This window comes from Hemiscyllium ocellatum, chromosome 1 (genome assembly GCF_020745735.1).
Source record: "Hemiscyllium ocellatum isolate sHemOce1 chromosome 1, sHemOce1.pat.X.cur, whole genome shotgun sequence".
NCBI lineage: Eukaryota > Metazoa > Chordata > Chondrichthyes > Orectolobiformes > Hemiscylliidae > Hemiscyllium > Hemiscyllium ocellatum.
Genome location: NC_083401.1, coordinates 19,477,523 through 19,498,124, shown reverse-complemented (window position 1 = coordinate 19,498,124; position 20,602 = coordinate 19,477,523). Strand labels below are relative to the sequence as shown.

The following is a 20,602-nucleotide window of genomic DNA, read 5'->3' as shown; positions in this document are numbered from 1 at the left end:
GAAGGCAGAAGATTGGAGTTGAGAACTGTATCAGCCATAATCGAATGGCAGAACAGACTCGATGGGCCAAATGGTGTGATTCTGCTCCTACATCTTACGGTCACTTAAAGCAAACAGGCAGACACAGCAAGCAGTTAGGAAGGAAAATAGTGTGTTGGCCTTCATTGCAAAGGGGTTTGAGTCTGGGAGCAAGGAAGTCATCCTGCATCCTTGGTGAGACCGTACTTGGAGTATTCTGTACAGCTCTGGTCTCCTTACCCAAGAAGAGATAAACTTGCCATAGAGAGAGAGTGCAGTGAACGTCCACCCGAGTGATTCCTGAATGACAGGTTTGTCGCGTGCAATCATTTGTTGACCAGTCTCCGTAGGTTAGGCTGCCGAGGGGTTGGGCAGTTAGGGATGGATCAAGCACTGCTCTCTTTGATTGTACAATCTCCACTTGTAGCATGTGGCATTGTCTTACCTTAGTGTGACTAGTCCTCTGTTCTGAGGAATGGTCACCAGACCCGAAACGTTAACTTTGATTTCTCTTCACAGATGCTGTCAGACCTGCTGAGTTTTTCCAGCAGACTGATTTTGACAGTGTGACTATTGCTTGACTGTTAGGATCTGTAGCAAACTCTTTTTATTGGCATTCTGTTATACATCCCACTGACCTCTCTCTAACTCCATGCTTTAGTACAGGTCCTTGCACTCTCTCCCCTCATATTTCGCCACTGCAGAGGTCAGCTTATACATCACTCTGTCCTTGTATTAACACACATGATCATGCATGTTATCTGGACAATCTGGACAAGGGGTGACACAATGGCTCAGTGGTTAACACTGTGGCCTCACAGCGCCAGGGGCCCGGGTTCGATTCCAGCCTCGGGCAACTGTGTGGAGTTTGCACATTCTCCCCTTGTCTGTGCGGGTTTCCTCTGGGTGCTCTGGTTTCTTCCCACAATCCAAAGGTGAATTGGCAGTGCTCAATTGCCCGTAGTCTAACAGGGATGTGGAGGTTAGGGGTAAATGTAGAGTAATGCAGAATGGGTTTTGGGTGGGATATTCTTCATACGGTCAGTGTGGACTTGTAGGGCTGATGGGCCTGTTTCCACACTGTAGGGATTCTATGATTCTCACCTCAGTTCATCAGCTTGTATTAGCTAGGTGTGCCATATTGACCCATTCCTTTGAGTTGGAGACAATCTTATTCATACCCCATTGTAGATGTAAATGTAGCTCCGGTTTGAATATGATTGGAGGAATTAGGTTTATTCTCCTTGGATCAGGGAAGATTAAGAGGTGACCTTGTTGAGATTCTCAAAGTTATGAACAATTTTGGTAGGGTAAAAAAGGATATTCTGTTTCCCCTAGTTAGTATGCCAGTAACTAGGGGTTACAATTTCAAGCAAGAGAGCTAGGAGTGAGATGAGAGGAAAAAAAAGTCTTTACTCAGACGGTTGTGAGGATTTAGAATGTGCTGCCTGGGAGAGAGGTGAAAGCAGATTCCAGAGGAGGTTTCAAAAGAGAGCTGGATATATATTTGAATGTGATGAAGTTACAGGGTTATTGAGATAGGGTCGGAGAGTGGGACTAGCTGGGCAGCTCTTTCAGGAGCTGGTACAGACATGGTGGGCCGAGTGGCCTCACTGTACTGTAAAACGCTGTGATTCTGTGTTAATGGGTATCTATAGTGTGTGTTTTTTTAGTATTGGATCGGCATTTTGTGCAGCTGTTGAGAAGGTTCCTTCCTCTCTGTAAACCTATTATAATTCCAGACTTTTCCGTGCTCCATTACCAATTTCCAAAACATGCTTTATTTTGCTTCCACTCTTCGCATCTCTGTTTTTGCACAACTGATGACATTTTCCAGATGTTGAAAAGGTTTGAATCCTTGAGAATATTAATTTCCTTCTCACGACATTAGCGAGAGACCGCTCTGATTAAAGTGGTGTTAAAAAGCAATGATGACTTTTAGCAGTGGGCAGATCCTTCATTAGTCATACAACACAGGCACTTATTCTGGTTTTATTAGATCTCTCGCACAGCTCAGGCTGCAGGCTCCAACCTCATCAGAGAATGGCATTTTCAGATATATTGGTCCCACTCAACAGAAAGCAGAACTATCTTGTTTTGCCTCTCTGCTGACTCAATTATATCCCCACGTTATGACAACCAGCAGCTTAAAGAGAAATAATTTGCATTTGTGTCGTGCCTTTCGCGAGCTCAGCATTTCCAAGCCAGTTGCAAAGTTGGAAATCTCTGCTCCAGTTCATGGGCGCAGCCAAGTTGAACAGTTGAACTGCTTATGTGATGCCGAACTGATCAATTTGTTTGATTGATGTTGATTGAGGGATAAGTGTTGGCCCAGACACGGAGCAGAACTCTGATTTCCTTCAAGTACACTCTGATCAATGCTGAAATGCCTGAAGTGGACTCTAACCCCAAGACCTAACCCTTAGACAACAGTGAGAGACCAAACTGAGCTGCAACTGAGGTTTCAGATATCAGGTTTCAAATTATACATAGAATTTAAAAAAAAAATTCATTGTGGGATGTGAATGTTGTGGGCTGAGCCAACATTTATTGCCCATCCCTAGTTGCCCCTTGAGAAGGTCGGGGCGAGCTGCCTTCTTGAACCAGTCCACCTGCTGTGGGTTGACTCACAATGCCCTTAGGGAGGGAATTCCAGGACTTTGACCCAGCGACAGTGAAGGAACGGTGGTCTATTTCCAAGGCAGGATGGTGAGTGGCTTGGAGGGGAACTTGCAGGGGGTAGTATTCCCAAGTACCTGCCGCTCTTGTCCTTCTAGATGGAAGTGGTTGTGGGTTTGGAAGGTGTTGTCTGAGGATCTTTGGTGAATTTCTGCAGTGCATCGTGTGGACAGTACACACTGCCTCTACTGAGCGTCGGTGGTGAAGAGACTGGGTGTGATGCCAATCAAGTGGGCTGCTTTGTGCTGAATGGTGTCCAGCTTCTTGAGCGTTGAATCTGAGCGTAATATAGAATTTAGAATACCTTTTATTGTCATGTATACTCAACATGATATACAGTGAAAAGTGCGTACCATCACCTTGGATAGGTGCCATTCCTCCAGCCTCACCCCCCTCCCCATTTATCTCTCAGCCCCGGCCCACAAGCTCATTCCTGATGAAGGGCTTATGCCAAAATGTCAACTCTCCTGCTTATCGGATGTTGCCTGACCGGTTGTGCTTTTCCAAAACCACACTCTTCGACACTGATCTCCAGCATCTGCAGTCTTCACTTTCTCCCCACCATTCACATGAACTTAGACTGAAACAAAACAAAAACTTAAAAAGAGTCAAACCTTTCCTTCCTGCTGCTACACCAGAGCACCGCCAGGGCCCGACTCCTGGCTACACCAGGCCACGCCATCGCCAGGGCCCCACTCCTGGCTACACCATCGCCAGGGCCCCACCCCATGTGGGACCGAGTGTTCCATCCAGGCTTCAAAGGCCGGCCAGCCAACTCAAGACACCACCTCCGCTCTGGAGACCATTGAAACCGCCTCATGCTGACATGCTCTCTTTATCGGGTAAGTTTGAGAAAAAGAAACAGAAGAAGGGAAAAAAAACAAAATGCAGACGAGGAGGACAAGCCTGTAAGGCCATAAGATATTGGAGCAGAAACTAGGCCATTCAGCCCATTGAGTCTGCTCCGCCTTTCAATCATGGCTGATAAGTTTCTCAATCCCATTCTCCTGCTTTCTCCCTGTAACTTTGATCCCCTTGACAATCAAGAACCTATCTATCTCCATCTTAAATGTACTCAATGACCTGGCCACCACTGCTTTCTGTGGCGGTGAGTTCCATAGATTTACCGCTTTCTGGCTGAAGAGGTTCTCTGCTCAAAAAAGATCTTCCCTTTACTCTAAGGCTGTGCCCTCAGGTCCTTGTCTCTCCTACAAATGAAAATATCTTCCCAACATCCACTCTATCCAGGTCATTCCGTATTCTGTATATTTCAATTAGATCACCCCCATCCTTCTAAACTCCATCAAGTTTAAACCCAGAGTCCTCAAACGTTCCTCATATGTTAAGCTTTGCATTCCTAGAACCATTCTTGTGAACCTCCTCTGAACACGCTCCAGGGCCAGTACATCCTTCCTGAGATATTGGGCCCAAAAGAGTCATAGAATCATAGAGATGTACAGCTTAGAAACAGACCTTTCGGTCCAACCCGTCCATGCCTACCAGATATCCCAACCCAATCTCGTCCCACCTGCCCATACCCCTTCAAACCCTTCCTATTCATATACCCATTCAAACTGTGCGCAGTATTCCAAATGTGATTTGACCAGAGCCTTATAGACCCTCAGAAGTATATCCCTGCTTTTATATTCAAGTCCGTTCAAGATAAACACCATCATTGCATTTGCCTTCCTCACTACTGACTGAACATAGAAGTTTATCTTGAGAGAACCCTAGACTAGAACTCCCAGGTCCCTTTGCACTTCAGACTTCTGATTTTTCTCCCCATTTGGAAAATAGGCTATGCCTCTATTCCTCCGACCAAAGTGCTTGACCTCACACTTTCCCATATTGTACTCCAGCTGCTACATTCCTGATGAAGGGCTTTAGCTCGAAAAGTCAACTCTCCTGCTCCTCAGATGCCGCCTGACCTGCTGTGCTTTTCCAGCACCACACTCTCATTGCTTTGTTCCCCACTACTATCACTCCAGCATCATTTTCCACCAACACAATGTCCACCTTTGCCTCTCTTTTGTCCTTTATATATCTAAAGAAACTCTTAAAGTCTTCCTTTATATTGCTGGCTAGCTTACCCTCACACTTAATCTTCTCCCTCCTTATTTCTTTCCTTGGATCTAAAAACCTTTCAACCCTGCTATCATGCTGAAAAATCCTCAATTCTCAAGGTCTGAGTCTCGAGAGTTTTCTTCAACAGTCAGGAAAAAACAAACCCATCTGGTTCACTACGCCCTTCAGGGAAGGAAACTACCACCTTTACCCAGTCTGGCCTAATCGCCATATGACTGCAGACCCACAGCAATGTAGCCGACTCTTAACTACCCGAAAAAAGAATTCCCGTCTCTCCAACGCCTGTCGACCATCTCCAAGGTAGTAGTTTGGAGTGTGATGCATCAGTGTCAGTGATTGAATTCCGATGGATATCAGTTGTGTTGAAATTGCGATTGAATTGAATCACGCCCTACTTGCCTGGATGGGTGCAGTTCAAACAATACACAAGAAGCTCCACACCACCCTGGACAAAGTAGCCTGCTTGAGTGAAACCAACCTCCAACATCCACCCTCTCCACCCATAGCACAAGGTGACGGTAGCATGTGCCATTTACAGCTCACCAAGGGAGACCAGTACACCAATGATGAGGAGGTGCCAGTTTTGGACTGGGGTGTACCAAATTAACAATCACACAACACCAGGTTACAGTCCAACAAGTTTATTTGGAAGTACTAGCTTTCGGAGTGCTGCTCCTTCATCATAATGAAATCTTGTACTTCCGAATAAACCTGTTGAAGATGGGTGGGAACACCACCACTGGCAAGTTTCCTAACAAGCCACTCTCGATGCTAACTTGGAAATAAATTACCCCTTTCGTTCAATCTCGCTGGGTCTAAATTCTAGAGGTTGGTCCTAACTTCTAACAGGGCAAAAGTGAGGACTATAGGTGCTGGAAATCAGAGTCTAGATTAAAGTGGTGCTGGAAACGTACAGCAGGTCTGGCAGCATCCGAGGAGCAGGAAAATCCATGTTTCGGGCAAAAGCCCTTCAGCAGGGAGCCTCCAGGGTGGAGAGACAAATGGGAAGGGGTCGGGCGTGGGGAGAAGGTAACAAAGAGTACAATAGGTGGATGGGGATGGGGATGAAGGTGATAGGTCAGAGAGGAGGGTGGGGGAGGGTAACAAAGAGTACAATGGGTGAAATGTGGGTGGGGATGAAGGTGATAGGTCAGAGAGGAGGGTGGACCGGAGAGGTGGGAAGGGAGATTGGCAGGTAGGACAGGTCATGAGGATGGTGCTGAGCTGGAAGGTTGGAACTGGGGTAAGGTGGGGGGAGGGGAAATAAGGAAACTGGTGAAGTCCACATTGATGACATGGGGTTGAAGTTCCGAGGCGGAAGATGAGACGTTCTTCCTCCAGGCGTCAGGTGGTGAGGGAGCGACGGTGGAGGAGGACCAGGATCTGCAGAGTTGGAGGGGGAGTTGAAATGTTGGGCCACGGGGTGGTGGAGTTTATTGGTGCGGTTTTCCCGGAGATGTTTCCTAAACTGCTCTGCGAGGAGGTGTCCAGTCTCCCCAATGTAGAGGAGACCGCATTGGGAGCAACAGATACAATAAATGACATTGCTGGATGTGCAGGTAAAACTTTGATGAATGTGGAAGGTTCCTTTGGGGCCTTGGATGGAGGTGAGGGAGGAGGTGTGGGCACAGGTTTTGCAAATCCTGCGGTGGCAGGGGAAGGTGTCGGAAGGGGAGGGTGGGTTGTTGGGGGGCATGGACCTGACCAGGTAGTCAAGGCAGGAACGGTCTTTGCGGAAGGCGGAAAGGGGAGGGGAGGGTAATATATCCCTGGTGGTGGGGTCCATTTGGAGGTGGCGGAAATGTCGGCGGATGATATGGTTAATGTGAAGGTTGGTAGGGTGGAAGGTGAGCACCAGGGGCGTTCTGTCCTTGTTACGGTTGGAGGGGTGTGGTCTGAGGGCGGAGGGGTGGGATGTGGACGAGATGCGTCGGAGGGCATCTTCAACCACGTGGGAAGGGAAATTGCGGTCTCTAAAGAAGGAGGCCATCTGGTGTGTTCTGTGGTGGAACTGGTCCTCCTGGGAGCAGATATGGCGGAGGAATTGGGAATACAGCTGAGTGGGAGTTCCTGTATCTCAGTGAGTGCAGTTCCTCAAGGAGGCCGCTCACCAACACCTTCTCAAGGACGCACACGATAAGTGAGAAAAAAACTAAGAAACCTAACCAAGGACTTATAAAAGCTTAACATAACTTCCTTGCTTCTTGCCCTATATTTATAAAACCAAAAATCCTCATTATGGAGTGTGACAGTGTGGCATTGAATGCTTTTGTATACAATAGACACCCATTTAATTCGAAGTTTCTTAACTTTAAGCTGTTTAGAACACATTAACTGATGCTTCCTATGTTTTTTATGCTGGTCTCTAATTGCCAGGCTGCTGTGTTAATTATGTGTCTTAACGCACAAATTACTGAGTAATTCATTATTTTTAGTGCGGCAAATGACTTTGATTTATCAACAGACTAATTTGCTGCTTCCAGTTAAAAGGCAAAGTTGCTGTGGTGACGTAATTCTCACCACAGGCTGCATTTAATGCAATTCAAAGGATTGATGTAGATTGCTGTAATTTGGAAAGGCTAAAACTCAATCTCAGCACTAACGATGTCCCTCAGAGTACTCCGAATGTAATTCAATCGTTGACATTGATGCTAAAGGCCACGAGATCGCAATCTCCGAGAGTAGCTTCATCAGTGCAGGAAATAAATAAGTCACAGTGCACTGCTCATACAAATTCGCCGTAAGTACCAGTCTCCTGTGTAGACAGGAAAGCTAGCTGGCAGTGCGAATATTTTATTGCTGCATCCACTTTAGTGCGTTTGCAGAATCACTGAATCCTTAACAGAGCAGATCGAGGCCATTTAACCCATTATGTCTGTACTAGCTTTCCGACTGGACTATCTCTTACTCTTCTCCCTGTAACCAGTGCAATGTTCTTTTTAGAATTATTGCCCGTTGCCTTTTGTATACCTCCATTGAGATATGTAGGGAAGAGGTGTTGGAAATTCTGGAAAGGGTGAAAATAGGTAAGTCCCCTGGGCCTGATGGCATTTATCCTAGGATTCTCTGGGAAGCAAGGGAGGAGATTGCAAAGCCATTAGCCTTGACTTTTATGTCCTCGTTGTCTACAGGAATAGTGCCAGAAGACTGGAGGATATCAAATGTGGTTCGCTTGTTCAAGAAGGGGAGTAGGGATAACCCTAGTAACTATAGGCCGGTGAGTCTCACTTCTGTTGTGGGCAAAGTCTTAGAGAGAATTGTAAGGATAGGATTTATGAACATCTGGATAGGAATAATGTGATCAAGGATAGTCAACATGGTTTTGTGAAGGGCAGGTCGTGCCTCACAAACCTTATTTAATTCTTTGAGGAGGTGACTAAGGAGGTGGACACGGGTAAAGTGGTAGATGTGGTGTATCTGGATTTTAGTAAGGCGTTTGATAAGGTTCCCCATGGTAGGCTACTGCAAAAAATATGGAGGTATGGCATTGAGGGTGCGTTGGAGGTTTGGATTAGGAATTGGCTGGCTGGAAGAAGACAGAGGGTAGTAGTTGATGGTAAAGGTTCATCTTGGAGTGCAGTTACCAGCGGTGTTCCGCAAGGATCTGTTTTGGGATCATTGCTGTTTGTCATTTTTATAAATGACCTAGAAGAGGGGCTAGAAGGTTGGGTGAGCAAGTTTTCGGATGATACGAAAGTCGGTGGAGTTGTTGACAGTGAGGAAGGATGTGGCAGGTTACAGCGGGATATATATAAGCTGCAGAGCTGGGCAGAAAGGTGGCAAATGGAGTTCAATGTAGGTAAGTGTGAAGTGATTCACTTTGCTAAGATTAACAAGAAGATGGGGTACTGGGCTAATGGTCGGATACTTGGTAGTGTGGATGAGCGGAGGGATCTTGGTGTCCATGTACACAGATCTCTGAAAGTTGCCACCCAGGTAAATAGTGCTGTGAAGAAAGCATATGGCGTACTGGCTTATATTGGTAAAGGAATTGAGTTCCGGAGTCCTGAGGTCATGTTGCAGTTGTATAAGACTCCGGTGCGACTGCATCTGGAGTATTGTGTGCAGTTTTGGTCACCATACTATAAGCACTGGTCTGACCTCAGTTGGAGGATTGTGTCCTATTCTGAAGGAACAATATGAAGCCCTCGAACTGAATGCAGAATGCAGAAAACAGAGAATGGCTCAGGGGTTGAGGAACTTCAGTGACGTAGCTGGCTTAGAGAATCTGAGACTTTACCTCAGAGATATGGCTGAGGGTGTGATTTGATGAGGATTTTCAACATCATAAAGGGTCTGGAAAGTGTAGATTGACCATAAGATGTAGAGGCAGAAGTAGGCCACTCAGCCCATCGAGTCTGCTGCACCATCCGATGAGTTCATGGCTGATCTGATGATCCTCAACTCCTTCTTCTGAGCTAAGACCCACCGGTCTTGGACTGTCCTACAAAGGGAAATCGACCTTTCTGCATCTACATTCTGTCAAATTCCTTAAAAATCTTATATGTTTAAATAAGATCACTGCTCATTCTTTCCTAGTCTGATGAGTACAGGCCCAATCTTTTTTTTAACTCATTCATTGGATGAGGGTGTCACTGGTCAGACCAGCATTTGTTGCCGATTGCACAATCAAGAGTCAACTGCCTAACTGTGGGTCAGGAGTCACGTGTAGGCCAGACCAGTAAGGATGGCAACTTCCTTCCCTAAAGGACACTAGTGAACCAGATGGTGAGTTTTTCCCGACAGTCAATTCATGGTCATCGCTAGACTCTTAATTTAGAATAGATTCCCTACAGTATGGAAACAGGCCTTTCAGCCCAACAAGTCCACACCAACCGTCTGAAGAATAACCCACCCAGACCATTCCCCTGACCAATGCACCCAACACTATGGGCAATTTAATATAGCCAATTCACCTGACCTGCACATCTTTGGACTGTGGGAGGAAATTGGAGCAAACCCACACAGACACAGGGGGAATGTGCAAACTCCACACAGACAGTCGGCCGAGGCATGAATCGAACTGTGAGGCAGCAGTGCTAACCACTGAGCCACCATTCCACACCATTAATTTCAGATTTTCTTTTTATTGAATTCAAATTACACCAGCTACCATGGTGGGATTCGAACTTGGGTCCCTGGATTCATACTCCCGCGATAATACCATTAGACCACTACTTCCCATTTATCTTCCCATACCTCACCTCATAAGGCAGTCCCTCCATACCTGGGATCAGCCAAGTTTGCCTTCTCTGGGCTATGTCCAATGGAGAAGTTGTTCCCTCTGCATGGAAGGACCAAGAAGAAGAATTTGCAGATTTAGGGTAATCGGCCTAATGGTGGCACGAGGGAAAATGTTCTTCCGAGTGAGTGGTGAAGACCTGGAATGCATTCCCTGGGGGTATGCTGGTGGCAGAATCATTTATAGCATTTAGAAACCAGGATTCTGAGAGGTCACACACAAGTAGACCCTGGAGAGAATGTGGGTTGAAAAGTGTGATGTTGGAAAAGCACAGCAGGTCATGCAGTTATCCGAGGGGCAGGAGAGCCGACGTTTTGGGCATAAGCCCTTCATCAGGAGTGATTGGAGACAATGTCCCATCTTGTGGAGAAGTCTCGAACTAGGTATACAGTATAAAAACAAATGGTTTCTCCTTTAAGGAGGCAAGGAGGAGAGTCTCAGAGGTGTTTGGACTCTGTGTCTGGGTTGGGTCATGGATTATATTCAAGGCTGAGGTAGATAGATTTTTGATCTACAATGGAGCCGAGGGTTGGAAGGGGGAGGACAAGCAGGAACGTGGAGTTTAAGGGCACACTCAGATGAGCCATGATCCCATTGAATGGCAGAGTAGACTCTTATGTGTAGGAACCTGATGAAGGGCATTTGCTCGAAATGTCGATTTTCCTGCTCCTCGGATGCTGCCTGACCTGCTGTGTTTTTCCAGCACCACTCTAATCTAGACTCTGATCTCCAGCATCTGCAATACCCACTTTTGCCTCTATGTGTAGGAACATCCTATTTGTGCTCCCCTCTCTCTTGGTCATTACCTCTAGCCAGTCTGTTACGAAGGCTTACTCTCTGACCATGTCCTTTGGCACATTCCATCCCACTGCTGTGAGTTAAGGAATAGTAGTTGAGAAAATCACTGTCTTTGGTTTCTTGTTTGTACTCAATTAAGCTGTTTGTTAGTTAATGGAAGAAAATGTGTTTAAACATATGTTCAGGGGCGTCTCTGGCAAGGCTACAGGTTGTGATCCAGTGATGGGGATGGATCACGTGTTTAAACTTCCAGAAATGTGTTCAACTAGAGTTGGCAACATTAACTCTCCACATTTGCAGTCAGCAACACTGCAATTCCCCAAAAGATACTCGGTAAAATGGGAGAACAGTGAATTAATGCAAAAAAAAATTGCAAGTATTTTGCATACATTTTGTGTGTGTGTGTGTGTGTGTGTGTTTCCATATGCGTCCCTCTGTGTAAACGTTCATGTATATGTGAGTGAGTATGAGTTTGTGTGTGAATGTCTGTGTGAGCGTGTTGTCTGTGTATGTGTACTCTGTGTGTGTCTCTCTGTGAGCAATGGTGTGTGTATGTGAGTGGGTGTGTGTGTCTGTCTCAGCCCAGAGGCTGATACACTTACTCTCAGCAGCCTGCGCTGCCACCTGCTGGACCCGATGCAAAAACACCAGCCTTTATTCTGATCCTCTTCACTGTATACAACATGACACTATATGTCTGCCCTCTGTGACACCAAGTGGACTGGCTGACTTGCCGCCGGTTTTGCCTGAAAACCTTTGTTTACCATGTTGTTTCTCTCCTTTACTGCTCTGCACCACTGACCTGGCCATATCCAGGGTGGACATATGCCACAATCAACCCAGGCAAAAGTGACAAGCCTGCAAGTTGCTCTCCCCCCATAGCCATTTAACCCATTACTAAATAAAAATCCATCTCCTCCTGAAGTTTACTCAGAGTGCCAGCATTGACCGCACTTAGGGGGACTGAATTTCAGACTCATGACCCTTTGAGAGAAGAAATTTCTCTTCATCTCTGGTTTAAATCTGCCGCACCTTATCTGAAAACTATGACCTCTAGTTTTCAATTGTCCCACGTGAGGAAACATAATCTCTACGTCTACTCTGTCAATCCATTTTAGCATCTTCTATACCTCAATAAGATCGCATCTCATTCTTCTAAACGCCAGAGAGTTATAAACCTAAGCTGCTCAATCTCTCTTCATAAGACAAACCCCTCATTTTTTGGAATTCATCTAATGAACCACCTCCAATACAATGACTGCAGATGCTGGAAACCAGATGCTGGATCAGTGGTGCTGGAAGAGCACAGCAGTTCAGGCAGCATCCGAGGAACAGCGAAATCGACGTTTCGGGCAAAAGCCCTTCATCAGGAATAAAGGCAGTGAGCCTGAAGCGAGCCTCTCTGCCTTTATCCCCGATGAAGGGCTTTTGCCCGAAATGTAGATTTTATTGCTCCTCAGATGCTGCCTGAACTGCTGTGCTCTTCCAGCACCACTAATCCGGTATCTGGTTTTCAGCATCTGCAGTCATTGTTTTTACCCGCCTCCAATACAGTTAGACCCCTGCTCAAGTAAGGGGACCAGAATTGTCTGCAGTATTCCCATTGCGGTCTCACTAATGCCTTGTAGTTGCAGCAACACCTCCCTACTTTTAGACTCTATTTCTTTAGCAATAAATGCCAAAATTCCATTTGCCTTCCCTATTACCTACCATACCTGCATACTTATTTTCTTCAATGTATGTACAAGGACTCCCAGATCCCTCTGCATGAAAGCATTTTGAAGTTTCTATTCATTTTGGTAATCAGTTGCTTCTTTATTCTTCCCATCGAAAATGTATAACCCTCACACTTATCCATGTTAAACTCCATCTGCCACATTTTGACCCATTCACTGAACCATTTTTAAATTTGTTGTTTCTTAATTGCAATTTTACTGTCCTCTGCACATTTGGCCATAGTGCTTGCTATCCCTGAATCTGAGTCAAAACATCCGAGTAGCAGGAGAGTCAATGTTTCGGGCATAAGCTCTTTATCAGGAACCCTCGAAACGTCGACTCTCCCGCTCCTCGGATGCTGCCTGACCTGCTGTGCTTTTCCAGCGCCACACGTTTTAACTCTGATCTCCAGCATCTGCAGACCTCACTTCCTCCCTGAATCGAGTCATTGATGTAGATTGTTTATAGTTAGGGCCTGAGGAGCAACCCCAGTGGCACCCTATTAGGTATGGGTTGCCAACTAGGAAAGGACCCATCTATCCTGTCTCTCTGCTTCTTGTTAGTTAGCCAATCCTCCCTCTCAGCTATTACCCCAAACCCTATGTGATCTTACCCTGCATTTTAAACTTGCGTGTGGTCCCCTATCAAATGCCTTCCAAAAATCCAAATGGACTATACCTATAGGACACTCATTCTTCACTTGCTACAACTTTGAAGAATTCTAGCAAATTAGTCAAACACAGTTTACCCTTCATTCTGACTCTAATGGATTGTGTTTTGATTTTCCAATGTCCTTTTATTAATTTCCTAAAAACAGATTGCAAAATTCTATGATTAAGGGAACTTAAATGGACTGATGATGTATTTTCCTTCTTTCTCCTTCCCTTTTTTTTGAATAAGGATGTCATATCAGCATTTTTCCAATTTACTGGAATATTTCCAGAAGCCAGATAATTTTTACAATCTCCACTTCCTTTAAGAACCTCGAATGCTGGCAGTCAGGCCCTTGGGATTTCTCTGGCCCCCCACATTCCTGATGAAGGGCTTATGCTCAAAATGTAGACTCTCCTGCTCCTCGGATGCTGCCTGACCTGCTGTGCTTTTCCAGCACCACACTTTTTGACTCTGATCTCCAGCGTATGCAGGTCTCACTTTCTCCCAGGCCCTGGTGATTTGTCTGCCTTTAATTCCAATTGTTTGCTCAGTATCGCACAGTGTTGAATAGGCACTTTGGACAACCAAGTCTGTGCTGCCAAGAATACACCACAGTGAAGCCAGTTCCACTTTCCCATAGCCTTGCATGTCATCCAGGTACTTTTTAAAGGTTGTGAGATTTCTCAACTCAGTTGCCCTCCCAGGCAATGCTTTCTAGTCCATCACCACCCTCTGGCTGAAGAAGGTTTTCCTCAAATTCCCTGTAAATCTAATGCCTTTCAATTTAAAATTATGCTCCCTTGTTATTGACCCTTCAACTGAAGGTGCCTTCTGTTCAGTGCTTTTTCCCCCTAGTGATGGTGATTACTCTAAGTTCCTCCTTTTCGCTAAAACCTCTGCGTTGTCTGTTAATATCGGAATAGTTTCAATATCCTCCATCATGAAAACTGAGGTAAAATATTGATTGAGCATTTCTGCCATTTCTTTGTGTTCCCTATTATATTAACTACCCAGCTGTGTCATCTAAAGCTGTTCTGTTCCTTTTATGAAAGCTTTTGCTTTCCATTTTCATATTTTGCATTAGCTTTCTTTCACAATTTACCTTTGCTCCTTACGTTACTGTTTCAGCAGTTTTTCAGCAGTGTCCCAAACCTTCCAGCTTGCCATTGGCCCTCTGCAATATGGTGTGGCCCCTATTTTTTCCCTTTACATTACTTTTAATTTCCTTGCTTAGCTGTAGATGCTTTTACCCCACACTTGCAATCTTTATGACTTTCTGGAATGTATTTTAGTTGGGAGAAACTGAATATCCCCTTAAACGTCTACTGCCCATCAACTATCCTATCTTTTAATCTGTCTGTCCAATCCATGAGGGGCAAATCTGTCCTCAGACCTATCCTTGTTCAGTACCAGAACAGTACGGTGGCTCAGTGGTTAGCACTGCTGCCTCACAGCGCCAGAGACCTGAGTTCAATTCCTGCCTCAGGCGACTGACTGTGTGGAGTTTGCACGTTCTCCCCGTGCCTGCGTGGGTTTCCTCCGGGTGCTCCGGTTTCCTCCCACAGTCCAAAGATGTGCGGGTCAGGTGAATTGGCCATGTTAAATTGCCCGTAGTGTTAGGTAAGGGGTAAATGTAGGGGTATGGGGTGGGTTGCGCTTCGGCGGGTCGGTGTGGACTTGTTGGGCCGAAGGGCCTGTTTCCACACTGTAAGTAATCTAATCTAGTAGTGTGAAACTCAAGTTTCTTATCCTCAAAATGAACTTGAAATTCCAGCATGATATGATCACTTTTCCCTAGATGTCAAGTCATAGTCACCGAGATCTACATCACAAAAAATGGCCCTTCAACCCATTGAGTCTGTGCTGATCAAAAACAAGAGCCAAGCATTTTCATCCCATTTTCCAGCACCTGGCCCATAGCCTTGTGTGTGTTGGTGTCACAAGTGCACATCTAAACACTGAGAGTCATAGAGATGTACAGCAGGGAAACCTTTGGTCCAACTCATCCAGACTGACCAGATATCCCAATCCAATCTAGACCCATCTACCAGCACCTGGCCCATATCCCTCTCGACCCTTCCCATTCATATACCCATCCAGGTGCCTTTTAAATGTTGCAATTGTACCAGCCTCCACCACTTCCTCTAGCAGCTCATTCCATACACGTACCACCCTTTGCGTGAAAAAGTTGCCCCTTAGGTCCTTTTTTATTCTTTTCCCTCTCATCCTAAACCTGTGCTCTCTAGTTTTGGACTCCCCCACCCCAGGGAAAAGACCTTGTCTATTTATCCTATCCATGCCCCTTATGATTTTATAAACCTCTATAAGGTCACCCCTCAGCCTCTGATGCCTCAGGGAAAACAGTCCCAGCCTATTTAGCCTCTCTCTGTAGCTCAAACCCTCCAACCCTGGCAATGCTGTTGTGAATCTTTACTGAACCTTTTCAAGTTTCACAACATCCTTCCAATAGGAAGGAGACCAGAATTGCATGCAATATCCCAAAACTAGCCTAACCAATGTCCTGTACAGCTTCAACATGACCTTCCAACTCCTGTACTCAATACTGTGACCAATAAAGGAAAACATACCAAACACCTTCTTCACTATCCTATCTACCTGCGACTTCACTTTCAAGGAGCTATGAACCTGCACTCCAAGGTCTCTTTTTTTTGTTTCTTCAATGTTATGAGAATTTTTGCCTTACTGTCCTTACAGGCGTGAAGTGGAGGTGCTGGTGTTGGACTGGGGTAGACAAAGGTAAAAATCACAAACACCAGGTTATAGTCCAACAGGTCTATTTGGAAGCCTGTACTTCCAAATATACCAGTTTTAATCGAGCCTGGTATTGTGTGATTTTTAACTTTGTCCACCCTTGCAGGCAGAGAGTTGCAGATTCCCACCACCCTCTCGGTGAAAACAATTCCTCACATCTCCTCTAAACCTCCTGCCCCTTACCTTAAATCCATGGCCTCTGGTTATTGTTCCCCTATCAAGGGGGAAAGCTCCTTTCTATGTATCCTCTCTATGCCCCTCAAAATTTTATACATCTCAATTATTTGTCCCCTTCAGTCTTCTCTGTTCAAAGGATATCAACCCCCGTTTGTCCAATCTCTCTTCATAACGAAACCTCTCCAGGCAACATCCTGGTAAATCTTCTCTGCACTTTCTCCAACACAATCACATCCCTCCTGTAATGTGGATTCTAGAACTGCACACAATACTCTAACTGTGGCCTTACGAGCATATTATCCCATCCCTTCCCCGATCCCTACATTTAATTATGAAGCTATACCACCTCTTTCCCCTTTCTGTCAATCCTTCCAAACCTCCCAGGCCCAGTCTCACTGTAATGAAATCTCAGTCATCACCACTAAATCTTTAGTTTGTCTTTATTTGTGCTGTCAACTCATTAGTTTTAACTTTGAACTACTATTGATTTTCATGATACTTATACAATTCCTTGGTGCACCGCCTGTTCTGCTACCCCACAGATGTTAAAAATGGTGCATTGCTGCTTGACATCTATTTCAATGTAGATTAACTTGCTTGTTGCAAGTACAGTAGACCTCATCAGCACAATGTTTGCTGCTGCTTTTCAACATGTCATATGAAAGATAATGGGCTTACTCATCAGTCATGCATCAGATAAATTAACTAGGAGAAAGTGAGCACTGCAGATGCTGGAGGTCAGAGGTGAGAGTGTGGTGCTGGAAAAGCAGCAGGTCAGGCAGCATCCGAGGAGCAGAAGAAGTGATGTTTCGGGCAAAAGCTTGATTCTCCTTCTCCCTATGCTGCCTGACCTGCTGCGCTTTTCCAGCACCACATTCTCGAATCAGATAAATTAACTCCATGTGTAATAAGAACATAAGAACTAGGAGTAGGTCATCTGGCCCTTGAAGCCTGCTCTGCCATTCAATAAGATCATGGCTGATCTTTGCATGTCCCTTTATTGGAAACATATTACAAGTTATGAAGCAAACACTATAACTGACTAACTGATCTCATCTTTTAGGGATGTGCAGGCTCGGTGAATTAGTCATGGAAAGTGCAGGGTTGCAAGAATGCGGGGGGGAGGTGTGCAGCCTGGATGGGATGCTCACTGAGGGTCGGTGTGGACTCGATGGGCTGAATGGCCTGCTTCCACGCTGTAGTGACTGCAGTTTGCAGCAGATTGCCGGGCAGAATCACAATATTGTATGCGCCAAGCACGTGAAATCCTTAAGTGTGAACTCCCCTCAGTGAGATGCGCAAAAGTCTGAAGTACCTTCTCAAACTTTGGGGCGGCACAGTGGCTCAGTGGTTAGCACTGCTGCCTCAAAGCACCAGGGTCCCAGGTTCGATTCCCGATTCAGGTGACTGTCAGTGTGGAGTTTGCACATTCTCCCCGTGTCTGTGTGGGTTTCCTCCGATTTCCTCCCATAATCCAAAGATGTATGGATCAGGTGAATTGGCCATGCTGAATTGCCCATAGTGTTAGGTGCATTAGTCAGAGGGAAGTGGTTCTGGCTGGGTTACTCTTCGGAGGGTCGGTGTGGACTTGCTGGGCTGAAGGGCCTGTTTCCACACTGTAGGGAATCTAATCTAATCTGTCGGATCCTTTTATGAGTTAAAGACTTTCCTGAGGATATTTCTCAGTCTTGCATTGTCTAAAGCAAGGATTCCAAGCATGGTTCCGTTTTGACAACTTGGGATTCGACCGGTCTCCTGCTTATCTGTGTTTTATTTGAAGCACAGCAACTGCTCTGAGTGACATGGTCAAGGTTCGATACAGGTCTTTGCTTTAGAGTTGTATTCTGTGAGGAATGCACTCCACTCCTTTCTTGTGGCCCTGTAAACCCCATTTTGCTGCTGTAAATTGTTTGTAAACTGAAGGTTTGAAAAGTCAATCTTCCATTTATTTCCAAGTTTTTTTTTGTGGGGAAGGAAAGCAGCTTTCAAATCCTCAGTGGTGATCAGAAACCTAGTGATGAATTCCCGGCAGCTTTATCTACTCCAGAGATTCAGAATGGTCAAATAGGATTGACAACAGAAGGATTGGTAACTGGGGCCAGTATCTCCATGTGAGATTTATAAAGCCACATAAGGCTGTTTAGTAATCAGGAGAGGATGCTGGAGATCAGAGCCGAAAAGTGTGGCACTGGAAAAGCACAGCCGGTCAGGCACCAACCGATGAGCAGGAGAGTCGACGTTTCGGTCATAAGCCCTTCATCAGGAATGTGACCACACATGCCCGAAACATCGATTCTCCTGCTCCTTGAATGTTGTCTGACCTGCTGTGCTTTTCCAGCGCCACACCTTTTGACTATTTGGTAATCAGACAAGCTTAACCATGCTATTGTGATATGTGTGATGGCTTCTTTTGTTTGAAAAAGAATTGTTTAAGAGCTTACTTTTGACACTGAAATTATAAGTTAATTGGTCAAGTAATGTTAAAATCATTGCAATTTGGAATCATTTCATTACCAAAGTGTGATGGTGAGGTACAAGATTTGTAGATGATAAAATGTTGGAGTAGAATTTTCCAGTTCTACGTATTGACCTGAGATGTGACACTAAAAATCTCAACGTAGAAGATAAAGTCTGGGAATGGGAACCACGTACAAGGATTTAAATATTTAATATCACTGGATTTCCCTGTGTTAGATTTGTGTGCTTTTTTAGATGTAATACATTACCAGGTTCCCCAATTTACAAGCATCCAACATATGAATGTTTGTATTTATGAACACAATTCCATGCAGGTGTATAATTTTACAGATCCAACATAAGAATGTTTCCTGCACAGGCTATTTTATATTCTCTTGCATTGTGTTCTGACTTGCACACAATTTGACTTGCAACCAGATGAAAGAACAGAACCCACAACCTGGAGACTGCCTGTACATAGATATGTTTTTCAGAGCTGCCCCCACACTTTAGACCAAATTTGTGTGTCCCCCTGCAATACTGAGGTGCTGTCTTTCACATGAGATGTCAATCAGGGCCTACTCACTCCTCAAAGGGGGACACACAAGATCCCGTGCAAATTACCACTTGGTGGTCCAGATCGGCCGCATTGTGACAGTGACCACGAAAGTTCAAACAATACCCGATTGGCTGCAGAGCACTTGGAGACACCCCCAAGTGCGACAGAAATGTGGGTCGTTCATTTCACAGAGCCAACAGAAAGAAGGCAGGCAGAAAGGCCTTTCTCAACGTGTGTATGACGTTTCTCTAGGTTTATATGGCAGGATGCAGGGTCACGACCAGTTTGTGAAAACAGTGTGTGGATTTACTGTTGTCCTCTTGCCTTGTATTTCAGACCGGCTGCACGGGACCCCTATGTTGCTGGAAGGTGTCAAATGCATCGGCTCAGAACCAGAATACGACTCCGAGCAAAGCGACTGGCAGGGATTCGATTAGCTGACCCCCCCGAACACTCAGCTCCATTCGACCACAACAGCCAGGGTGTGTTCCTGAACGATGCTGTGCGCGCTAAGCTGTGAAGTAACTTGCAAAGTGTACCTATACCTGAAGATTGATCTTTCTCGCTCTCCCTCTTTATTTTAGTACTTCAGTATTCTGCTTGTAAATGTTACACCCCTCTGGGAGCTAAACTTAAAATGTGAAGGGAACTTCTACAATGTCTGTCCTTTTAAAGTTTTGAGTGGGATCTGCTTGTGTTGCCACATATGGAATGACTCAGAGGATATATGCATTAAATGTACAATGGAGTACAATTCAGAATGTGTTTATTTTGTCATATTGGAAAATAAATAAATGAAATCCATTCTTAATTTGTTTCTGTTTTTCTTCAGTCAGTTCCACATTTATACTTGCTGTTTCACCCCATTTCTTAACAAGATTCTTTACCTTAAAAATATACAAGGAGTGGGTCACCATCACCTTTCTCAGGAAGGGAACTTTTAAAGTCATAGAGTTATAGAGATGTACAGCACGGAAACAAACCCTTCAGCCCACGCTGACCAGATATCTTAAATTAATCTAGTTCCATTTGCCAGCATTTGACCCACGTCCCTGTAAATCTTTCCTATTGATATACCCATCCAGATGCTTTATAACTGTTGTAATTATACCAGCCTGCACTTCCTCTGATAGCTCATTCATTACGCATACCACCATTTGAATGAAAAAGGTACCCTTTATATCCCTCTCAGCCTAAACCTGTCCCCTCCAGTTCTGGACGCCCCAACCCCAGGGAAAAGTCTTTTTCTTTTTATCCTCTTCATATCCCTCTTGCTCTTCAGAAGGTTTGTGTGCACTTGTTGGGCCGAAGAGCCTGTTTCCACACTGTAAGTAATCCAAATCAGTAATCTAAATCAATCATATTCTATAAACCTCTATAAGGTCATCCCTCAGCCTCCGGGGAAAACAGCCCCAGCCTGTTCAGCCTCTCCCTGTCGCTCAAAC

General features: G+C 45.2%; 1 protein-coding gene across 1 annotated transcript in view; it reads left to right on the top strand.

Annotated features, from left to right (window-relative positions):
- Positions 1 to 19,968, top strand: part of adissp (adipose secreted signaling protein) — a 134,735-nt gene extending 114,767 nt beyond the window's left edge. Inside the window, exon 5 of the mRNA XM_060828230.1 lies at positions 19,494 to 19,968. Coding sequence (XP_060684213.1) covers positions 19,494 to 19,594 — 101 coding nt within the window. The 3' untranslated portion in view covers positions 19,595 to 19,968. The remainder of the gene's footprint in view (positions 1 to 19,493) is intronic.
- Positions 19,969 to 20,602: the final 634 nt, after the last annotated feature.